The sequence below is a fragment of the Thermobia domestica genome, chromosome 8, assembly GCF_964235325.1.
Source record: "Thermobia domestica chromosome 8, izTheDome1.hap1.1, whole genome shotgun sequence".
Taxonomy (NCBI): domain Eukaryota; kingdom Metazoa; phylum Arthropoda; class Insecta; order Zygentoma; family Lepismatidae; genus Thermobia; species Thermobia domestica.
This window is the reverse complement of record NC_137461.1, coordinates 87,395,233-87,419,313: the sequence shown is the minus strand read 5'-3', so window position 1 is coordinate 87,419,313 and position 24,081 is coordinate 87,395,233. Positions and strand designations below refer to the sequence as shown.

The following is a 24,081-nucleotide window of genomic DNA, read 5'->3' as shown; positions in this document are numbered from 1 at the left end:
TCACAGCTGCAGCTTGCAGTTTCTTTGGGTTTATTTGCTTGACGATGGTGTTAGTCGAACAGGATACAAAAAACTATTATGCATTCAAAGGTAAATTAGTTCATCACTCACTAATAGTTTTTTTTTTTTTTTTTCATACTCATTTGATTATGTTTGTAAAAGATAAAAATAATAACTGTCGGTAGAAGAATAACTACATGCAAATTAAGAAAATGAAACATTTGATCTACTTAAATTAACACTGTTTATATGTATGAAACCAGAAATATAATCAAGAACATGAAACTAATACCTAAAGTATTAATTCTATCAAACACTAATAAATAGTTTTAACATAAAATTTCGTGGAGTACGGTGTGGTTCAGCGGTAAGTCAATCTGTGGAGGACATCATGATGTCCATGGGTTTTCCCGGAACTCTTTTTTTCTCCCTACCCACATTCTCACTTCATGAATTGTTATAATCATTCATTATATTGCTTAAAATGATGTATTTGCGAGAACTCTTTGTAACGGTTGTTGTTTTTTCCTTTGCTCCTATAACATCACAAAATAGTTTTGGCACGTGTAATTACAAGAAGTTCTCAGAATTACATAGTTTAAAACAGTGCTGCAAACTTTAGCACTTTTTACCACATTTCTGGAACGATTTGAAATATCAAATTGCTGTAAACGACATTATGATCTTTACATCTAATGAAAACTATCTCTGATTGCAGAATGCATTTATCTAAGCAGTTTCTCAATTTTTTTTTTTCTGTCAAATTTTCAGTCCTTCATAACTTTGTTCCTATTCATTTGAATCCATTATATCATGATCATAGAATTCAAAACACTTTATATGTGGACTGACCTGTCCGCCTCACTTGTGTTATTACTGCTGTAGAGGTCATCTAAATTTGGAGGTTTGTAATGCTGTACCATCCTTAGTTTACAACACTGAATAACAAATATGACACTGTAAGTTTATGTTTGACATACACTTCAAAAAATGAAATATAAGTTTTACGTCCCACGTTCATGCTGGCTATACTAAAGGAGACGGTAATGATGAGAAACGAATAAAATGGTGGAATGAAGAAAGTGGGAGGAAATGGGAGAACCCCTGTCGTATCTTCGCACCTTTACCTACCATTTTGCATATAATTTTTTCTTTCATTTTGTTCTTTTTTCTTTCTTTTCTCTCTTCACTGATTAGTGTTTCGTACATTACATATAAATAAGTCTACTAATGTCAATAACTTTCATGACACAGGCATCGGAGAATGTAATAAACTCATTAGCTGATAAGGAAGTGTCGCATCATAGAGCAATAAACGGATTATTGAGAAGCAACAACATTAGATGTATGTATAATTAAGAGTGTTGACCGATGCATGTGAAGACATTGTGAAGTACTCAGAGATAAGAGGTGCAATGTTCTTAAATTTCTTTGTTGAAGTTATTGCAGAAAGATGGTAATGGCATGAATCAATCATGTGATATACGAACACTGGACTCTCACATGAGGCTTACGTCAATGATGTCCAAATTGGAGAGTATAAAACCTCCAGGAGGGACCACTTTCGTCACCTTCTCCTCGCAAAGATTTTCGGCTCGTCAACTCCGTATTTTCACCTTATTAGAGGAGGTCCGGTATGTCACCTGGGTTTGTGTCTAGTTGGACTTTGTCAAACGTTATACCATTAACGTATACCTCTCAGTGAGAGTGTGTTCAATCAGCCTGTGAACTTTTCTGTAAATCTTTATTTTCTGAACTGTACAACTTCTTCAACCAATAAATTTCGACGTCAATCAAGTTTAAACCTACGTTTCATTTCTCTGGAACACTGTTGTGCTCTATCCGGGAGTCGAACTAGTGATAGCCAGCCGACGCCAGAAAAAGACACCGCCCAAACCGCTCGGGGCGCTACACCCCGAGAAAACCCACGTACTCGGTATTTGTCTACCACAAATCTCACTTGGCGCGAATTGGGATCGAACCACAAATCTTATCACTGAGCCACTGCAGACCCCATATACTTTCAAATGTGTAACAACCTTATGTAGTGCTATTTGAAAAAATATTAACTTTATGTTTAGTTGGCAATACTCTTAACCTTATAGTATCGCAAAATATGGTCAAACAATCTCTTTGCCGATATTTATTTTTGTGTATATAGTGCTCATTTTCTGAAAACGAAAGTGCTGGTACTCAGAATGAATACGTTGATCTGCGCTTCTAACTGCAAAGGGAATTGTCAAAATTTAAACAAGTAAAAGAAACATGTTCTGCTATGTACTAATAGTATTAGGCTACCTTACATACTATACTCTTATTCCAGTATACAAATCAACGTAAATTAAAATATTCACCTCGTAAATACATTTTTTAAAAGTAGATAGATAAATTGTATTGAAAAGAACTTCAGACAACAAAATGTCAGTACTGCTTTATATGAATGAAATTAATAATTTTATACCAGCGAGACTACACTGTTTGGGACTCCAGTTATCTTCGGAAAATTTTTCATTTTCGAATCATATTTAACAAATTTCGCTTTTCAATTTAATTTCCTTTTCTCATTTATTATTATTACCTATATGGGTTTAAATTTCCATTTCACTGAAGTTGTGGAGAAGACATGTGGTGCATTTCATATTTTGCTTTAAAAAAGAATGCTTCCATAAATATCTTCCATTATTCTTCTGTGAAATTCATCAAACCCAAAAAGAATTTATCAATTAGAAGTCAGACACTGTTCACATTTACTTAATTTAACTACTAAAATGTGTAAGGATATACATATACACTTACGGTTACAGGCGAGTCTACTCGCTGGACATTACTCTCCTCTACTAAAATTTCTCTTGCTTTGGCACACAATGCTTTTACTTCTGATTCCTTAATAATTTCACATTTCTTCAGTTGTTCTATCTGTCGATCCAAATCTCCGTTTTCAGCCATAATTCTCTTGTCACTGTTATACACTGAAAATATAAAAAGAAAACATATAGTTGTACAGTAAAAAGCAACTAGCCAGGGACGTACGCAGGGGATGAGTCCTCGATTCTAAACCCACTCAAAATCACTTTTTTTTTTCTTCTTCAAAATTTTGCTAACCTGTAAGAGCGATTTTACAAATTTTGATACAATTTGTCCTCATATTGAATTTGGTCGCCCCGAAGAAGCTTTCAACCTCCCCACCGAAATAAATTCCAGCGTAAGTCCCTGGATAGGATGAATCATATATATATGTTACCAAGAAAGAGCAGTATATTTTCAAATATTCTTGCTTTCATACTGTTGATTTTGATAGATTTTTTTTTTCATCAATTGCTCCTTAGTTTGGCTTCAATGAAGCAAAATGATTAATCATTGTAGTCTATCTGTAGTTATGATGTCTCTACTTCTATGTCGGTCTATTTAATAGTTCTAGATTAAAAAATATATTTCATATATTAAACTTGTGATTAAACATTCCCTTATTATCTTGTATGGTAGATATTTCTGATCTACACATACAGAAAACAAAATTACATTACTGGGCGTCTAGTTTCTATGATCAGGACTGTACTCTAAATCACTTTTTTTTTTTTAATATAATATTCTGAAGAAAAAATGAACATTTCAAAAATAAATTATTTCCTAATTAGCAATCCCACTTAGCATCATTAACTGAAATATAAACACATTCAGTTAAATCTACGTGAAATGGTCCAGGAAATAAATAAATCGTTGCTTGACATTTTTTAAAAGTCAAGTTCTGATTGCAAGTACCATACCATGTTGTTAGTTTAAAATAACCTTATTTTAATTTTAGTGACTCAAGGAATCAAGTGGCAGCCATATTTGATTTCGAAGATGCGCTAGTTGGTGGTGGTGAAAGGGGTTACCGAATCTGAAGTATCTCAGCCACTAGCTTTACTACCGATGTGGAACAAAAAACACGATGGTCAGCAAATTGTAAGCTACAACAATATGTATTAGCCATTATCGTCCATGAAGTAGAGCAGGGTGAAAAGTAGGTCACTGACGTCAAAAGTTCCGAGTTCAGCAGATGATTTTTGCAAGAAGGCAAATAATCAGAAAGGTGAGCTTTTCTGGATAAAGAAGTCTGATGTACATGGTGGTCCGGAAGTGGGCGTATCCCCCTTTAGTTTCAACAGTATAGTCTTAGTTATGGTAGAATGTCTGTACATAGTTACCTTGGTCTTAAGTGTCTTCAGAGGCAAACATCGGTATGATCACCATCCGTGTCGTAACAACTGAATTCTGCGCCAAGTTCTCGCAGATGTTTTGCGGAGATACTCCGGAGTCACGAGGGTGAAGGCGTGTTCCCCAGCTGTTCGTAATTCCTGCGTTGTGTGATATCGAGTGTTTCTAACTTGTTGCTTTATGAAATCCCAGAGAGCATTGTCTGATGTCGTTAGATCGGGACTTGTTGGAGGCCAGGCAAAGGGAGCTGGTGAAGACAACCTCCTCCAATCCAGCGGCCACGAAACGTGATTTACGTAATTGCGCACGTGAATCGCGAAGTGTGCTGGTGCTCCATCCTGCTGTATCACAACAGTGTCTGTGATACAATTTTCTTCCAATTCAGGCATCAACCACTCATTAAGCATCTCCACGTAAGAAAGTCCATTAGCATTATCTTCGAAGAAGTAAGGTCCAAAAATGTGTGTTGCAAAGAGATGGGTTTCTCTCCATCTCTTCGTAAAACTGGGGGTTTTCCTTACAGCACATTACAACGTTCCGAGAATGCATACTCCGGTAGATGGCACATTCGTCTGTGGAGAGGACTGCACCACGGGATCATTTGAAAGAGAACGCCTTAAGAGGGAGAAGGAGTGGGCCACAGCGGTCGGAATATTGGTGTTCAATTTAACATGGGATCTCAACCATTTTTTAGGCAAATCATGGTTTCATTTCGTTCTTTCGCAAAAATGTCTTAATAGCTCACTTAATATGATGCATCTCATTTTAACGGTGCAATTTGAACTCTGTGCTTGATATTTTCTTCTTATAAATACAGATAATTATAATCCAAATTCCCATAAGAAAATGATCAAAATTAGAGGGAAAAGTCTTCTGTTTTTTTTTACAGTAAGGAAAAGAGCTAAAAACTTCGGATTTTTTTGAGAATGGAGTACTGTCTTTGTATTTGTGCGCTACTGTGCTATTTTTTCGCTGTTTCCAAATACATCCATTACACAATCGATGAGAAATTATATCCTTCATCATTGAATCTACAGAAATCAGAAATCAGATTTTTTCGTGTTCACGTACTTGGCCGTCTAACTGCTAGATGGCACTATAGTCATTCCTCATCCCACTTCCCTTCTCAGCGGGAGTCAGTCCTTTTGAAAACCTACTTTGACAACAGGGGCGGGAGGAAGGAAATTATTGTGAAGAACGGGAACTTCAAACACAAGGAATGGCAAAATTTATGACCTTTTTGGTTGATGGTTTCTGTTTCAGCAGTACAGTGTTTTGTAGATGGTTTCTATGAGAATAATTAATTTGTGTTTTTAGCGATAAAGTCAACCTTTCGACAAAGATTTGTGAAGGAGAAGCCGAACCAGTCTTCGTTTATCTATTCCAAGAAAGAAATGAAAACTTCCTGCAGGACTACGAATATACATACAAGAGAAAAAATAAGATACATTATTATAATCTTTAGGATAGATTAATTCCCGAAATATTCTTTGTTTATCTGTCAAAAAAATCAAGAATAATATGGTATAAAGCTCTTTCATCAGCTTCCATCGTACAACACACTAGACACACACATATTATATATATATATAGTGGCGGATCCAGGATATGATCAAGGGAGGAACTAAACCATAGTTTGCCTCTTTATCCAGAGTAAACAGGATTGAAGCCCATTTTATCCAGTGTATACCTGAGCGTCAAGGGGGTGAACTGTAGACTCTATAGCCACCCTTGGATCCGGCCCTGTATATGTATACTATTTACAGTGCCGGATTTACGTATAAGCTAAACAAGCTATAGCTTAGGGCCCCGCTCTCTTGGGGGGCCCAAAATCTAAAGAAAAACTGGATATACATTTCTAAAATATAAGAAAAATAAAATATAAAATAAAATTTATATACGTAGCAACAGTCTTTCTGCTGTGTAGCCTACGTTCATGTAATTAATAGGGCTCCTTCTGCTAGTATGCTTCCTAAATTACTTCCTAGTTTCTTCATTTCTGTATGTAGGGTGCCTATGTTCATCTGGACACATAAAGGGCCCAATTACCTTCAACAGCTTGGGGCCCCACTAAACCTAAATTCGACTCTGACTATCTATTTATGCATGGTTGCTCCCTCTCTTTTCGAAGCAGTTTTTCTTTGATATTGCTTCCAATTCCGGAAGGTTTTACCAAGGGGGCAAGAGTTTTTACTCATTCCAGGCATTCAAACTAGGGACTGGACTACTTGCTTCCAACATTCTGTCCCTCATGTATTCCGGTCTGAATCAATTGTCTAAAGCGGAGCCGCGGTGGCTCAGTGGTAGAGCGTTCACCTCTGGTGATTGGGGTCCCGGGTTCGGTCCCAGACCCCGCCAAGTGAACTTTGTGGTGGACAAACACCGTGTGCGTGGATTTTCTCGGGGTTCTCCCGTTTCCTCCCACTTTCTTCATTCCACCATTTCATTCATTACTCATCATCACCATCTTCTTTGGCATAACCGTGGGACGTAAAACTCAAAGATTCCATTTTCATTTTCAATTGTCTAAAGCCGATAAAACATTCAAATTCAAATGTAGATGTTGCTCATCAGTGTCGACACCTAAATATTTCTCAATCAACGGTAGGGGTTTTTGGTACCCTCATTCTGTCTCCCTCTTATTAGCGGAGAAACACACTATATTCGTAATTCTGTAGTAATTCTTAAAAAGAAAGTGCTGTTTAATGTATGTAGTAACGCATAGGAAACAAAATTTTAATATACCCTAGTAGTATAGAAACGCACCATACAGTACCTTACCAAAATAAACACCATATGCCAAGGATGGAAACATTAACAATAATAAAAAAGAAAATAATAAATATTTTAAAGACATTCTTTCATTAATCAAGTGGCACTTAAAAGTAAAAAAACAATTTTGTTTATGCATGACAAAAAAAGAAAAAGAAAGAAAAAAAAGATGGGCTCTAATATAGGCTTACAGTTACTTTATAAATTCTTAAAATGACGCGCCCCATTCTTTTTATTTAGCCTTCCATAAACAAAATTATTTTTAACTTTTTAGTGCGAATTGATTAAAAGAATGTCTTCAATAGGTGTTTTATCCTTTTTGTTATTCGTTGGACACATTTTCCAAATCCTAAAGTGATATGCAACCAGGGAAACCAGGTCTGGTTAAAGGCTAATATTGATTTTAGAATAAAGAAGTTGAAAATAAAAACATTAAAATTTGCTTTAAAAAAAATAGATATATTGCAAAGTATGAAAGTAACAATGGAATATTGTATTGCCACCGGACTTACGTCGCTCTGCAACAGTTCTTAGTTCTAGTACCTCCGGAAATAAGTTAAATTTATATAAACACTTATTTAATGTTTGAAACAAACACCTGTTACGTCCTTATACACTCATGTTCAAAATGATTGTCGCATATCTATAACTGTCTTCTTGCAAGAATATAATGTAATAATGATTTTGCTGGGTACTTTTAATACTGATACTATGTGTACAATCGGGAAATATATATGTGGTAAATTTCATAGGAAAATAATTATAAATACGAAAATTAGAATGAGTAAAACAAAATGTTGCTAAATGGAAACGAAAGTTTTATTTTCGTTTTATTGTTCTTATTTACTGCTCTTTTGACATGAAATTTCCCACATACCATGTCTTTGCCGATTAATACATACTAATATTATAAGAAATACCTGGTGAATTCGTTATCAAATTATATTCCTATAACAACATATTTATAGACATGAGACAATAATTTTGGACATGAGTGTACCTTCCTGAAGAGGTGACACATCTTTTAATTCTATTGTTAATGAAGTGGTCTATTTCCCCAAATAAAAACCAACACCAAGCAGGCCATATGCCCCCCATGTCCTTCTAAACCGGTCCCCAAGGCTGAATGTAACATTAGGGCCCTTTCCCGTTGTAATAGGAAAAACTCAGGATCAGCCACTGGTATCGAACCCAGGACCATTCGAATGTAAAGGCGAGAGAGAGGGTAAATCAAGATGGTCATATTTTGAAAAGAAAATAAGAAAATGGATTCCACTAAAAAAGAGTCACATTGTCAATACATTTCAGATCTTTGCCTGGGTTTTCTGCCTTTCAATTCCAAGTTGTTTTTTTTTAACCACGAAGGCCCTAAATAAATTAGAATATCGGCTCTCTCGTTGTTTTTTTCTTTTTTTTTTAAATATTGGCATGGTTCTTCATTTTATACTAGACTTTTCCCGCACTATTCTGTTATTTACCATAGGTAGAATCCTTTGAGAAAGAGACAGGCGACAAGTGCTTTAGTTCTCTGTGATATGTTTGTGACCGTTGTAGATATTTGAGTGGCTCTCTAGACAAGGGGCTGATATCATGTTGGTCCCTCTTATTTATTTTTTTCTTCAGTTCTGTTTCTCTTTTAGGCAAAAGAAAAGAATTTCACTCTTCTGTCCCATTTACAGCCGTAACCATCCCCCTTCTGCGCTGTCCAACTTTGACCACATGCAGGGTAAAACGAAGGAAAAGGAGGGGTGCCATTTGCTTTGACGGCATTTCAGCAACAACCCCATTTGTTGCCAAAATAAGGAAACACTTTGCATTGCAAGAAGAAACTGAGGAAGGCTGGTACCTTCGATTTGTCAAGGTCACTTGAGTCCCGCTGACTCTTAAGGAGAGTTCGGCATGCCTCTTTCCGCGCATCCACGTCGGTGTCACTCAGTTCATTCACATGCGTTGGACGGTAAATCTTTAATTTTAGATCTTTCATGTGCCTCATCATGGTGGTCCGAGGAATACCAAGTTTCGAAGACCTTTCACGTGTTTTTTTTTAAGGCGACTGCTGCACTGATGCTTCCTCTTCACGGACTGTTTCCCTCAGTCTTATCAGTCGACCGCCTCGGGGAAGGTCTTTCACACTGCCCGTAGCATATGCAAGTTTTTCCCAGCCCAACATTGTTGCTTTTCTTGGTAGATTAATACCAAAGCGGTATGTAAATTTTACTTTAACACTTTCCATGGTGTCACCTGTGTAACGCCTTTCGTGAAGCCAAACCGCAACAACTAATCTTTGTTCAAAGCTATATGGACTTTGATCACACATTGCTGATTACTCCAACTTTATTGCAAATAACACTTACCAAGCAGAAAACAAATGAACATGGATAGCAATGTTGCCATATATATTATACATAAATCATTAAAAATCTAGAAGAGTGACAAAAGTGCGTACTTCACAGGTATATTTCTCTGGTGGGGAACCTAATAAAAACTCCCTATAACAGGTCTGCATGGTTTTATTACATACCAAAAATTAGGAGTTCCAGATTTGACTATAAGTATCTGTTATTAATACAAAGCTATACCTACAAATAAGCATAGGCAGAAGTACGGATAACCGAGCACGGAATAGAGGGGTCATACGATTTTTTCTGTCAACTTGTACCTTTTAGTAATCGTTGGTTGGTGTGTGTGATGAGAGTGAAATGAGGCGCGCAGTTGAGTGTCATGTTTGAGATCTGAATTTCTTTAAAGGCGAATGTTATATTTGATGGTTTATTTTCTGACGAATGTCCCTCTAAATTTATTTAAACTAAGTGAAGTCTGCAATACAGAAGAGAATTTTTACAAAATCTGTTTTAGCGTAGGCATACTGAAATTAAGTAAGACTTGTATTTCGTGCGAGAAAGAATATAAGTTACTTTCTACCTTTCGACGAGAACGACTGGAAGTATTATATTTGTTACAATCAGGGTTGGCAAAAACCATGGTTTTTATTAAAAAAACAAATAAACCAGGTTTTTATGGTTTAAACCAGGTTTTTTTTATTTAAACCAGGTTTTTATGGTTTAAATAATTTGCTCTATATATTCATATCATATATGGACAGAAATAAGTTTGTTTCGCCTTGATGTTATTATGCGACAACCGAGTTATGCTGGAAGGGGTCACATAAGCTTAAACCCGTAATAAAAACCGCTTCTCGAGATACATCCGAGAGAAATTGTCCTCCATTTGAACTCGGAACCAGGACTAAATGGCCACAAATGCGATACGTTGCCGACTCACTCACGAAGAAATCCTGATATATATATATATATATATATATATAAAAACGTTGTACTGATCTTTACATGCTTCTTAATATAACTGTCAAGAGTCATTTCAGAAGGACAAAAGGATAAACAGTTGCACAAGTGAAACCATTACACAGAATTACATATGAACAATTTCAAAGTACTACGGAGTACAGAAGAACTAATTTAGTTCAAGTTAGTTAATAACGACTTTTATTGGTCCAAATTAAAGAAATACACCGACTTAATCTGCATATCAATAAGAAAAGTGAATAAAGATACGAATTATTTGAGTCCACTTTGGCTCAGACTCATTTATACATAAATATATACCAAAGATACTTATTTCACTAAATGCCTCTCGTGAGGTCTGTATGACCCCCCCCCCACACACAAAAGTACGGCATTTTCGATGTATTTTATCAATAGTAAACATTGAAACGAAACAATATTTAGAATTTTTCTTCGATTGCAATTACATAACAATAATAACTACAAAAAATCACAAAATAAACATTTATACACTTATATATATAAAAAAGTTGCTTTTGTAGTACAATCTTTTTGAGTAATGAATGGGGAATTTAGGTCTGAATATAATACGAATAATATACGGGAGTGAAACGTGATAACCCACAAATGTGTGTTCATCAAGATTTTACAAACACTTACACTTTTACGAACATTTTTTGTTTTTTGGTTTAAACCAGTTGGTTTTTTTTAAAAAAAAACAGCTGGTTTAAACCAGCCAACCCTGGTTACAATAGAAAGTGTTCATTGTATTTAAAGCAAGATTCTATGAGAAGTGGCACTTTTTTTTTTGAGCCGCTCAAGGCTACAGGTACGACAAATATTGTTGATTTGTTATATGTTTGTCAGTGGTGTTAGGAAAATATTACTTATTACTGGCTACTCCTTTACGTCAAAGTTAAGTTCAGAATGTGTTTGTGACTGGCTGACTTACTGTGGAGACGTATGTTTGAAAGCGATTGTAAGACATTCTGTATGTCTAATTGGGGGACTATCGTTAACTGTTGAAGTTGATGCTCTCTTCGATCGTAAAAAATATAATGTTGAACAGTTAAGAAAGGTGGGGGCTATTTCGGTGACTGGTGGAATTTGCCGAGAAACTGGTGATATTTTCGTTCGTGAGTGTCCGGATAATGAGCGAAATGCTAAGAATTACCCTGATGTAATATCGAGATATGTGAATAGGAATTTAGTTGATGTAACAGATTGCTGGAGAGATTACTCTAGGTTGGACGATGGTAAGTAGACTCATTTAACTGTGAATCACTCATGTAATTTCGTAGATCCTGATAGTGGAGCATACACGCCAGGGTTGTTGGAATTTTTCCCAGCCCATGGGTTTTATTGGGTAAAACCCACAATAAAACCCAAAAAAGCCCACCTCAAAAACTTGGATTGAAATATTAATCGTAATATGACTATAATTATTTTCTTTTAATCGTACTTCGTAGTGTATGCCTAGATTCAAAATTGGCTTTACATATGTATATTTACAACCAGAACAGAACACCATTGATAGCAAAAAAAGTTTGGGAGTCATTCATAATGAATTTTATTTGCGCTCGATCAAATTCGCTCTAATACTGTTCAACTGTAATCTCTTATACCTAAATATAAAAATGAAAAGAATTTTGTTTGTGCCCGCAACACGGGAAAACGGTTGAACGGTTTGAAATGAATTTTTTGATGCAGCTATCACGTACTTCGAACTAGGTGTTTAATCAGGTTACTTTTATTAAAATGGGGGGAGCGGATGATAAAAATCTATGCGAAAATCTTAGTATCTCTCGATTCTGTCAAGTTAGGAAGATGACTTTTTTTTATGTAAACTTCCCACTAAAAGTAAGTGGACCCGTGTTCCAGTACTTTTGAGAGTTTCCATTTTAAGTGGGAAAGGGAAGCATTTTCTATAATTTGAAAGCGATTTTACCTGTTGTTTCTGATCGCATCACACGGGGAAACGGTTAAGCAGTTTGAAATGAATTTTTGAACATAAAGATGTAGTTAGTTCCTACCCTGAGCTGGGATTTTTATATTACTTTGATTCAAGGGCGCATCCTAGGAGAAGGAGTAGAGGAAGTTCAAAATTCATGTTAAAAAAATAATAACAATAATAAATAAATAAGCTGGCATGTGTTGTAGTATTTCTGAAAATTTTCGTTTTAAGTGGAGGGGTGATTTTCCATGATTCCTTTGTTTACATTGAAAGAGATGTTGTCTGTTGTTTTTGATCGCGTTACGGGAAATGCTTAAACAAATGAAATGAGTTTTAGAAGATATTTAGTACCTACCTCTAGCTGGGATATTATTATGTAACTTCCCTTAAAGGGCGTAAGAGAAGGGGAAGGTAACTTTCCGACGGAAAAAAGGTTAAAAATTCATGCCAGAAATAGAATATCTTACTACACTTTCATTGATATGCATATTCTAAGGGGCAAACGAGGCTCAAATATTTTCCTTTGGGCCTAATTCTCTCCGAACAAAGAACGGGCACTTCAGCTAGTATGGAATCAAAAGTAATGCAGCTATATTTCCTTTGTTTTTGTTATATACTTGGGTATTAATATAAAGAGATAAAATGTCTTTCTCCATGTGGCAGTTAATTACAAATCGAGAACGCTTCACTTGAAAAAGGAAATTACTAAAGATACACCTCTATATTCTCAACACTAACGGCAATCAGATCGTGGAACTCTCTAATTCGTCTTGCGTATCTGATGGAGTATATGAAACACAGTACAATTATTGTATACTACAAAACCCCTTTAATCGTAAAATATATTGTAAGAAACCAAACTGGCAACTGAAAACGAGAAAAAAAAAATCCATTTCCAACATTTCAGTTCTTTAAAAAAAATATCGAGAAAAACAACATCCATTCAATAAAGTCATTTTTTAACTCTGGCTCCTGAACTTGAGGTACTATCCCAGTATTTGCCCTGCGTATTTTAACTGAAATTAAGGACGGCTGGCTTAGGGATTTGAATCATAAGTGTAAGAGGGGATTTTATTCCTATTTTGTACTACGTAAAACTATCGACCTGTTTGTTACTCTAGAAAATTGTGTACTTCCTTCTTTCTAGAAATCGAAATATAAGCGAGTGTCAATGGTGCAAAGTGTATCTTACGAAACGCGTATGGGACTTCACGGATTCCTTGGGCATTATTATTATTATTATTATTATTATTATTATTATTATTATTATTATTATTAGTTATTTCTAAGCTTAGTTCAATATCTCATGATTATGTACCACGGCTAAGGGAGAATGTGATTATATGGATAATAATGGTGGTATGACGAAACCAGCCCGAGAAACCCATGCACACAATGTTTGTCCACCACAAAACGCACTTGGCGGGAGCTGGGATCGAATTAGGAACTCGCGCAAGACGCAGTCTCACAAGGGAATTTCATAGCTTCGTGTGTACAGTAGAACATATATGCTTAAATGGCATATTAAGTAGGAATATGGCTTTAAATCAGCGTTTCCCAACCGGTGTGCTGCGGCACATTGGTGTGCCGTGAATGGGCCGCTGGTGTACCGCGAGGAAATAGAAACAAAATTATTAACTCTATAGCAATCATATTGCAAGACATAAGGAAAAATGTATATTTGTATTTCACATTACTATGAACCTCTACTACGAATCTACAATTTTATATTTCATACCGTGTTACTTTTCTGTTCATTTTTAATGTTGAAAACAGTATTTATCATTGTTATGACCATTATTGCTTCTTTATTGTTGCAGGCTATTTCGTAACTTGAAATTTTAAAATATTCAATCCTTTCGACAAAGCAAACATGCATACAAATTACCCACATTTGTGATTTAAAAGTAAAAGAGATTTGCTTGTTCGTTTGCTATTTAGTAATCTTCCTTCTTAGTAAACGCTAAGTACAGTTTTCGAAAAAGAAAGTGTATTTTTAAAAATCAGAGTCTTTTATCTCACTGCAATTATTTTCAATTTTTAAATTAGAATGAAATATAAGCATAATGATATACCACGGGTGAAAACCAGTGATCGAGCTTTCTTCCCAGATCAGTAATCACAGAAAAAAATACCACGATATTTTATATTTTCAAATAATAATGTCTAGGTGTGCCGCGAGAATTCAAGTTACAACCGTAGTGTGCCGTAAGTTGAAAAAGGTTGGGAAACGCCGCTTTAAATATACGTACAAAATTTAATAAAACCCAATATTACCCAATAAAACTAAATTTTACCCAACAAAACCCACTGGGCTTTTTTTTTTTTTAAATAAACCTGGGTTCTTCACAACCCTGATACACGTTTGACACATGGTTCTGAAAGCTTTTTTTTTTTTTTTTTTTTTCAGTTTGCTTATTACTCATGGAAAAGAAAATTTTTGTAGTGATGGCAGTGTACGTAAAAAGTATGTAATATTTATGAGGTATGCAGCTGAACTGTATTCAATTGTATCATTTTGTTAGGTATGTACTATTTTTTTAAATATATTTTTTACAGTTTTTCATAAAATAGTAAATAGTAATGGGGGGTTAGTAGGGATTTAACTCTTTGAAGTGAATAAAATTACATGTATTATTTCATTTGCTTCTGCTACGAGAATTCCAATTAACGGTTAGTCTTAGGTTTTTATCAATTTTTGTTCTAGAACTTGCTGAAGTAGGGAAATATGGCGATTCCTAGTGTAATACTTTCGTTTATTAAAACACTGAATATATGAAACATTCATTAACCCTTTTTAAATTCTTGCCTTTTTCGGCGTTTTTCTTGAGTCTCAGATAAGCAGCGACAGTGTCATTCCTATTTATCCTAGGATCATGGTTTATACCTCGTTTTTCTCACAATTGAACAGCCTTTCAAACGGTACCACTTACATGTCCCTATAATATGCCAGAAGAGAATTATTTGAGGGAAATCGGGATTTTTTTTTTACCGAAAAAAAAAAATTTCAAAGTTTGGGGCCCCCTGAGGCTCTACCGGGTCTGCGCTCAAACCTCCAAAAATTTGGAAAAATACTACGTAGTGTACTAATTACTTGTGACAAATTCGAATTTCCTGCCTTGAATAGTAAGGACGGAAAAAATTTTTACCCATGTTGAGAGAGCATCAAAAAACGCCCAAAATTTCCCTAACATGCACCCTACAAATTTAAAAAAAATTCTGACACGCCTCTAATGATCGTAAAATTATGGTTCATACGTCGTTTTATTCAGAATGGAGTAGCCTTTCAGATGGTATCACCCTCATGTCCCTCGGACATCCCTAAGGAGGGAAAAATTGAGGAAAATAGGGATTTTTGCAGAAAAATCCTTTTTCCCCCGGTTCGGAGCCCTTTGGCGCGGCCCTGGGTAAACATAGAGATCCAGAAATCACTTTCGAAAATACTACGTAGCGTACTAATTGCTTATGCCAAATACCAATTTCATATCTTCAATACTAAGGACGGGAAATATATTTTCCTCTTCTGCGAATATTCCCAGAAGGTCACAGAATACCCTATATAAATTTCAAAAATTTCTTGACACGTCCCTAATTATCGTAAGATCACGATTCATGCACCATTCTCTTCAGAATAGAGCAGGCTTCCAGATTGTATTACCCTCATGTCCCTCGGACGTCCCTAAGGACGGAAAAATTGAATAAATAGGGATTTTTCCAGAAAAAATCCCTTTTCCCTGTTTTGGGGCCCCCTGGCGCGGCCCAGGGTTAACACAGAGATCTGGAAATCCCTTTAAAAATATTACTTATGGTACTAATTACTTGTGCCAAATACCAATCTCCTATCTTCAATACTAAGGGCGGAAAAAATATTTTGACCGATTCCATTTCAAATCGTCCAGGCAAACCAGAATTGGTCCCCATCATAGTCTCAGATTTCATTTATTTTTTATATATGGGATCTACATGCAATACTATTAGACCCGTATTTTTTCTTTTTGCTGAAAAAATTTTTTTCTTCGATATACAGCCTTCCAAAATGGCTGCCCTCCTCTCGGATTGCTCGAAAAACTGAAAAACATGTCAAATTAAAAATTTTATTGTAGAGAAACGAGTGTACTTAGTAACATAATCGCAATAGCAGGAAGAGTATAAAGTTGTATGTTTCGTTGGAGGGCGAAAATTCGTATATTGGTCCAATAGGAATCGCTCAATTCACTCGCAATGTTGCCAACTTTGGTGAAAGTTTTGCTAACTTCAAACATTTTTTTTTTTTTTTTTTTTTTTGTCCTCACGAGCAATATCAACCATCTGCTTCTAGCATCGAAATCTACTCCATAAGGTCACTTGAAAATGTAAAGGACTTACGTTTATGCTTATTACCTCCCACGTTATAGCATGATGAAAAGCAGAAAATTTCATTAAGACGCCATTTTCTCAAAAAAACCACCTTTTAAAAATCTGACTTTTTTTTTTACATGTATTGGAGAAGTACTTAAGTATTTAACATCCGTTAACCGTTCATGCGGCTGCAGCCCCTAACTTTCGCAATTAATTATTGAAATTTCGATTTTTGTACTTGAAATGTAAATATTTCCTATGGACATTTAGATCCTATACACAAGGCGAATTGAAAAGGAGTACGAAAATTTTGAGAGATGAATCCTGACATCAAATCCAGTAGAAAAGTTCCTATAAAGATGAGTCAAATTCCGCTTCTTTTCGAGTTACAGGGTTTCCAACTCGGGACCCAAAATCGGCCTGAGACAATAGAAAATAAAATATATATTTCGCGTTGTCAGAAACTGTGTGTTAAAGCTTTGCTAAAGTTCAGAAAGTTGATTTGCACCAATATGATTTTTATGTGCGTGGCAATTCGGTTGGCAGTGTTGCCAACTTGATAGAACTTTTATTTGTTTCCAAATGACACTACGTGGATTTTATTTGATATTTGGTATTTATTAATGATTGTAAACATCACATGAAGCACACAATTTTCCCCACATCATCACAGTTTTCGAAAACTTACATGTATTTCATTAAAAGGTTTTATCTCGTGCGTTATTAATAGATTTCAACATTAAGTGTGAATTTCACCTGATGTTTGCCGTCATTAGTAAAACCAAAATGTCGAATAAAAACTACGTCTGTGTAAGTTGTCATAATAATAATAATAATAAGAAGAAGAACAACAACAACAACAAGAATAAAATTTATTTTTTATTATTGCAAAATCTCTCGCAACTCGACGCATCAAGTTCGAACTTGTTCAAGAAGTAACCACAAAACATTTTATTATGTGGTTCGGAGTCGTGAACATCATCCTAGTGTTCACTGGAACCATGAAAATTGTTTTCACTGGTAACATGACATTGTAGTGCATTAATTACAGTGTTTGTGTGAATAACAATGGGGAAGTTCTATTACAGTAAGGACCATATTAAATGTGTTGATCATTCTGAAAGGCATAAGACTGATTGTTTACAGAAAGAATTCCTTGACAAAAATTTCATCTTGCGGTAAAATATATGTATTGCGTACAGCGCGTCTGCCAAAACGTAGTATTAGGAAAGGATGGTTATTTGTGTAAAGGGTGCTTTAAATATTTACCGTGCACAACGTGAATATATATACGAGATATTGGTGACCACGGAAGAAGGTGTAAATATGAAATTATGCACCAGCAAGATAAAGAATTTGTTCCTGTGAATGTAGATTTGAAACCATTAACCAGACAGTTAACATGCTAAACATCAATGTGTCGCCATTAAATCGGCCGCTATCGGTGAAGGATTCACCTCTCAAAACTTTTCATACTGCGTTTCAAATTGCGTTGTAAACAGGACACAAATAATCATCTTTCCCTAATGGTACGTTTGGGCAGACACACTGTACGCAATCCATATATTTTACCGCAAGATAAAATTGTTGTCTAGAATTCTTTCTGTGCACAATCCTCTTATGACTTTTAGTATAATCAACACATTTAATACGGTTCTTACTGTAATAGGACTTCCCCATTGTTATTCACACAAACACTGTATTTAGTGCACTACGATGTCATGCTATCAGTGAAAACAATTTTCATGGTTGCAGAGAACACTAGGATGATGTTCATGACACGAATCACACAAACTATCAATAACGCACGAGATAAAACCTTTGTGCTTCATGTGATATTTACAATCATTAATAAATACCAAATATCAAATAAAATCCACGTAGTGTCATTTGGAAACAAATAAAAGTTCTATCAAGTTGGCAACACTGCCAACCGAATTGCTATGCACATAAAAATCATATTGATACAAATCAACTTTCTGAACTTTAGCAAAGCTTTAACACACAGTTTCTGACTTAACGCGAAATATATATTTTATTTTCTATTGTCTCAGGCCGATTTTGGGTCCCGAGTTGGAAACCCTGTAACTCGAAAACGAAGCGGAATTCGACTCATCTTTATAGGAACTTTTCTACTGGATTTGATGTCAGGATTCATCTCTCAAAATTCGCCTTGTGTATAGGATCTAAATGTCCATAGGAAATATTTACATTTCAAGTACAAAAATCGAAATATCAATAATTAATTGCGAAAGTTAGGGGCTGCAGCCGCATAAACGGTTAACGGATATTAAATACTTAGGTACTTCTCCAATACATGTAAAAAAAATCAGATTTTTTAAAAGGTGCAGTTTTTGAGAAAATGGCGTCCAAATATGGCGTCTTAATGAAATTTTCTGCTTTTCATCATGCTATAACGTGGGATGTAATAATCAGAAACGTAAGTCCTTTACATTTTCAAGAGACCTTATGGAGTAGATTCCGATGCTAGAAGCAGATGGTTGATATTGCTCGTGAGGACAAAAAAAAAAAAAAAAAAGAATGTTTGAAGTTAGCAAAACTTTCACCAAAGTTGGCAACATTGCGAGTGAATTGAGCGATTCCTATTGGACCAATATACGAATTTTGGCCCTCCAACGAAACATACAACTTTATACTCTTCCTGCTATTGCGATTATGTTACTAAGTACACTCGTTTCTCTACAATAAAATTTTTAATTTGACATGTTTTTCAGTTTTTCGAGCAATCCGAGAGGAGGGCAGCCATTTTGGAAGGCCGTACATCGAAGAAAAAATTTTTTTCAGCAAAAAGAAAAAATATGGGTCTAATAATTTTGTATGTAGTTTCTTATTTAAAAAAATAAACTAAATCTGAGATGGTCGTGTGGACCACCCTGGACGATCTGAAATGGAATCACTCTTTTCCTCTTCTGCGAATATTTCCTAAATTTCCCAAGGATGCTATACAAACTTCAAAAATTTCCTGACACGTCTCTAATTATCGTAGGATGATGATTCATACGTCGTTCTCTTCAGAATCGAGTAGGCTTTCAGAAAGTACTACTCAAATGGCCCTATCATGTAGCCGAGCGGAGCAAGAATCGCGAAAGTGGGATTTTTGGTCAAAAATATCCCTTTTTTACCCTTTTGTCCCTCTGAACCCCTTTTCTATGTTGACGAAGAGTTCCGAAAAAATCCTCATAAAAACTAATTGGTCCACTGATTGTTTGGAGAAAATGTTAGGATTCTAGGATTAAAGAGAAGCTCACCAAAAAATGTTGAAGTTAGACCTCATTAAAAAAAGGGAATTTGTAAATTGATGACGTCATACCCCCTATATTCTGACGCTCGGAAGCGTATAGACCCTTCCAAGGCTTTCTTGAACGCCTCCTCTCTTGGAAAATAGAAAAAACCGGAACTAAATAGCATTCTTAGTTCTCTTTTAATCGAATCTTTAAGACACTACAATATCGGTCGAAAACGACCGAAAAAACTTAAAAGGGTTAATTTAGGACTATGCTAAGAGTGGAAATTAAGATAATACTAATAAATTTTTCGTTACGTCGAAAAAACAATGTTTAAAATGCCGTAGTTAGTACCGTACCGCCATTACAGAATGACAGCAAGAACCACCATGATTACTAACCCGTTACGTTGCTGAGGAACTGGTTCATCGCAACCTTGAGCGAATCACTAATGAACGAATTATGTACGGGTCATTCCATATGAAATCAACTAAGCACAAAACCTCACGGTGGCTGATTTCGATGAAATTTGGTGTTCATATAGACCCCTATGAGAGATGATCATGCACCAAATTGCAGCGCTGTATTTCCTTGTAGTTTCAGACTACACGATAGTAAAAAATGGACAAATTTTACGATTTTTGTATAATCTTGTTAGCTTTAATCGGTCACATCTCCGGTAAAAATTAAGCTAGAGAAAAATATATATATAATTCTGAAGAGAAAAGAATAGACTTCAAGCTATGCCATGAACACTTATTTGAAAATCGCATCATTTTCCGGGAATATTTTGTATCTGTGATATCTCAAAGTACCCATTTGATTTCCTTGAAATTGGGTAGTAAGGTAACCCCATATGTCCGGCATAAGTGTGCCAAGTGTGAACTTGGGCCAAGAATGAGCCTGGAGTCTACAATGATTTTCGTTTGACCATGTCGGAAGAGACACCTGGGGTATCAATGTGACAACTTGCCAATTTGTCAATAGTGGTGAACTAAAGCGTAAGAAATATTTAGCCAGTCAGTGGTGCCTGCGTTGTAGCAAGCGACTGGATTCTTCCATCTCTCTGTTGCTGAGCGTGTATGTACGGCCAGATGCAGTTATAGCATCAACAAGAGAGATAATGTTATAAGCAGCCAGTGGGAGCACATTTGGTATATCTGGATATACAAAGGAAAGTGCTGTCCATGAGGTCTTAGAAAACACAACTTTACTTTCTCTTGTCTCGGGGACTTGCAAAACACAAGCAAGCCACCAGAAGCCACCGTAGGTGCGAGTAACAAAGCCCCTGATTCTGTCAATGGTAATGCCAGCTTCTGGGCTATCTGCTGAAACTACTACCTCTTCCTTAAAGTGTGGTTTCGAAGAATATTGCCTCATTGCGACTTTTCTTTTTGAGATATAGGAACCACGGAGTGAAACTTACGGGTTCCAAGAATCTGTCGAACTGCATCAAATCTGTCCTTTAAGAAGATGGCTTCCGCTTCATGTTCCCCCTCTGTGCAGGACACATACACAATTTCAGAATGCTTGTTGTCATTCGTAGCCCAGCTGTACAATTGGAGTGGAGTCACTATCTGATTTGTGCACAGTCTTTGAAGGCTTGTTTTTGCAGCATTCCTCTTCAGTGCATCTCAAATACCATCAAACACTCCCCTGTCATGTGCAGTTGCAAAGAAATGCCATTCACATGGCACACTACAGTCGTGGGAATGCATACAGATGTTAACGAAGCTTATCCGGTTCTTGTACTGAGATGCAGATCCATCCGAGAAATAATACATTTTTGACATTGGGAAACTTGTCTTTCAGGATTTGCACCAAAGATAGAATGGGATGTTTCAAAGATCCCCACAGGACTATTGAATTACAGACTGCAACAGAAAAACATTACTGCTCAGTTAAGCCAGTTACACCTTACTTCACCAGACTAACAAATTGGTAAGTTGCCACACTGGCACCCTAGACGTCTCTCTCGACATGGTTACAAGAAAATCATTGTGGACTCCATGCCCACTTTTGGCCCAAATTGACATTTGGCACAACTATGCCGGACACATGGAGCTACCTTGGTACCCAATTTCAAGGAAATCAAATGGATACTTCCTGAGATATCACTCATCCAAAATTTTCCCGATTTCCCGGAAAGCGACATCTGATTTTCAAATAAATTTTCCTGACATATCTTGTAGCCTATTCTTTCCTCTTCAAAATGGTACTGTTTTTTTTTTAATCTGTAGCTTAATATTTACGGGAGATATAACCAAATTGAAGCTAACAAGATTCTACAAAAAACCTAAAATTTGTCCATTTTTTTACCACTCTGAACTCTGAAACCTGGGGTACAGAGTTAAAATGTAGTGCATGAACATGTGCATCAAATTCTTCACGACGAAGGTTTATTCCTGAAAATTTAGTTAATTTTACATGGAATGGTTCGTACAAAAAACTGTACGGATTCAGTTTTAGTAATTTTTCAGTAGTGGGTAGTTTGCAACACTAACAGTTGGAGGGTACAAATTTTGCGCTGTAATACTTATATACATACGGATGTAGGAAAGAGCAAAGGAAGCATGAAAATCAGAAATATTTGTAATTAACTGAAAAGGAAACGCCAAGAATCGAACAGGAGTATGCACTCTATACTACGATAACACGTAAGTAGCAATAGAACGCTGAAAACAGGTTTACGCGTGTCTCATTTGAGGATGCCATGTGCGGAAGATAAGCCAAGTTTTCTACTGTCATTTGTGTAAGACATCATATAAAACAATAAAAAGTTAAAATAACTTGAAAATTCGAAATTTGCGAATAAATTTTAAGAAGTTTTCGAAATAACCTCAATGCTCGGAGCGGAAAATGATTTTCAAAAAGTGGGATGAATTTAACCCTATCTTAATAAGTATGATCCAGTGATTGGTCGGCTTTGATTTCAATTAGCCGCAACATAAATTAACTATTACCTTCAAAAGCATATTTGACGGCAATTAATTGGTTGCAGCTTTACGTTTTTTATTTGGAAACGTATTTATATCATAAACTGCAACAGGGGACAAACTATGTCACTCGTTCTAGGATAACAACTATAACAGTTACACAAAAATCAAAATCTAGTTATGCACAAACGTAATTACCTTCACACAATGAGGTTTCCGTACGCACAATTGAAGGGTAAGACTTCTTAAATGTTATCTGAGTAATAACATCACTTTATATTAATTGAAGAGAGCTTCACTGTTAACTTTTTCCAATAGAACAAAACTAGTAACTCAAAGTTTCGTGGATATCCATAATACGTGATTTTTCAAATTGCACTTATTGAGTACTCAGTTCCGTTTACGTACCTAAAATTGATATACAGATGCAAATAATCTTAACACTGACACTACTTGTCTCACACACACTCTTCTGACTGAACACTCAAACTTATTACTCAATACTCTGATTCATTCTTCACAATTTACATCACCTCACTACCAAAACCATGTACCATGGCCTTCTGCAGTGATGCCAGCTCGAAACGTTATGAAATCCTAAATCCGCAAGACAAAAATCCCATTTCACTTCATTGCTGCTGATGGAGAGGAGAACCCGTCTTGGCTGCAAAAGCCTATTAGCAAGAAGAGGTTCTCATTTTGTTCCGTAAAACTAAGCTATGAAAAACAAGTGAGTTTCGTTTCTCAATGTGTACTGTACGGTAGACTAAAACAAAAATATTAAGCGCCGCAAAGTCGTTCTGAAGCGTGATTAGTACCATACTAAAAAGTTCAACTACTATAATACATGTTTCCTGTAGTAGTCAGACTTTTAGTATGACGCTAATAATATGTCAAAACAACTTTGCATAAGGCCCAAAAGCCGTGCCTCCATTGCTTCCGAATGAGATTGCGATCGCGAACTGCGAATTCATGTGCCTCGACTAGATCCGAAGTTTTGCGAATGCAAATCAAGTTGCAATGTTGCTTTCAAAGCTTTAATGTGAAATATTTTTATTTGAAAATTCGTACCTTAATGTCTTGTGAGCCTTAATAATAGTAATATCTATTAATTTCGTTTGTGTGCAAAAACAGAGTGAATATTGCTCTCGTTATTATTATGCTTCCGTAGTAACCGCTACTATTTTCACTTTAAAATAAATTAACTAAATAAAATTAGATTACAGAACCAACCTACTTTCTAATAAAATTTTCTCCATGAGTAAAGAAACACGTTTTCGCTATTTTAAACATATTTGTTAATAATTACATGTATTCGTAAAATCATTATTTGAGAA

General features: G+C 35.7%; 1 protein-coding gene across 2 annotated transcripts in view; it reads right to left on the bottom strand.

The window, feature by feature from the left end:
* The window catches only part of Pp4-19C (protein phosphatase 19C), a 49,959-nt gene extending 26,639 nt beyond the window's left edge, over positions 1 to 23,320 (bottom strand). Inside the window, exons 1-2 of one of the 2 annotated variants that reach the window (XM_081768701.1) lie at positions 22,943 to 23,320; positions 2,797 to 2,969 (exon numbers count right to left, since the gene is read on the bottom strand). In XM_081768701.1, the coding sequence (XP_081624827.1) occupies positions 2,797 to 2,946 (150 nt within the window). In that variant the 5' untranslated portion in view covers positions 2,947 to 2,969; positions 22,943 to 23,320. The remainder of the gene's footprint in view (positions 1 to 2,796; positions 2,970 to 22,942) is intronic. The other variant, XM_081768702.1, reaches the window with a different exon arrangement.
* Between the last annotated feature and the right edge of the window lie 761 nt (positions 23,321 to 24,081).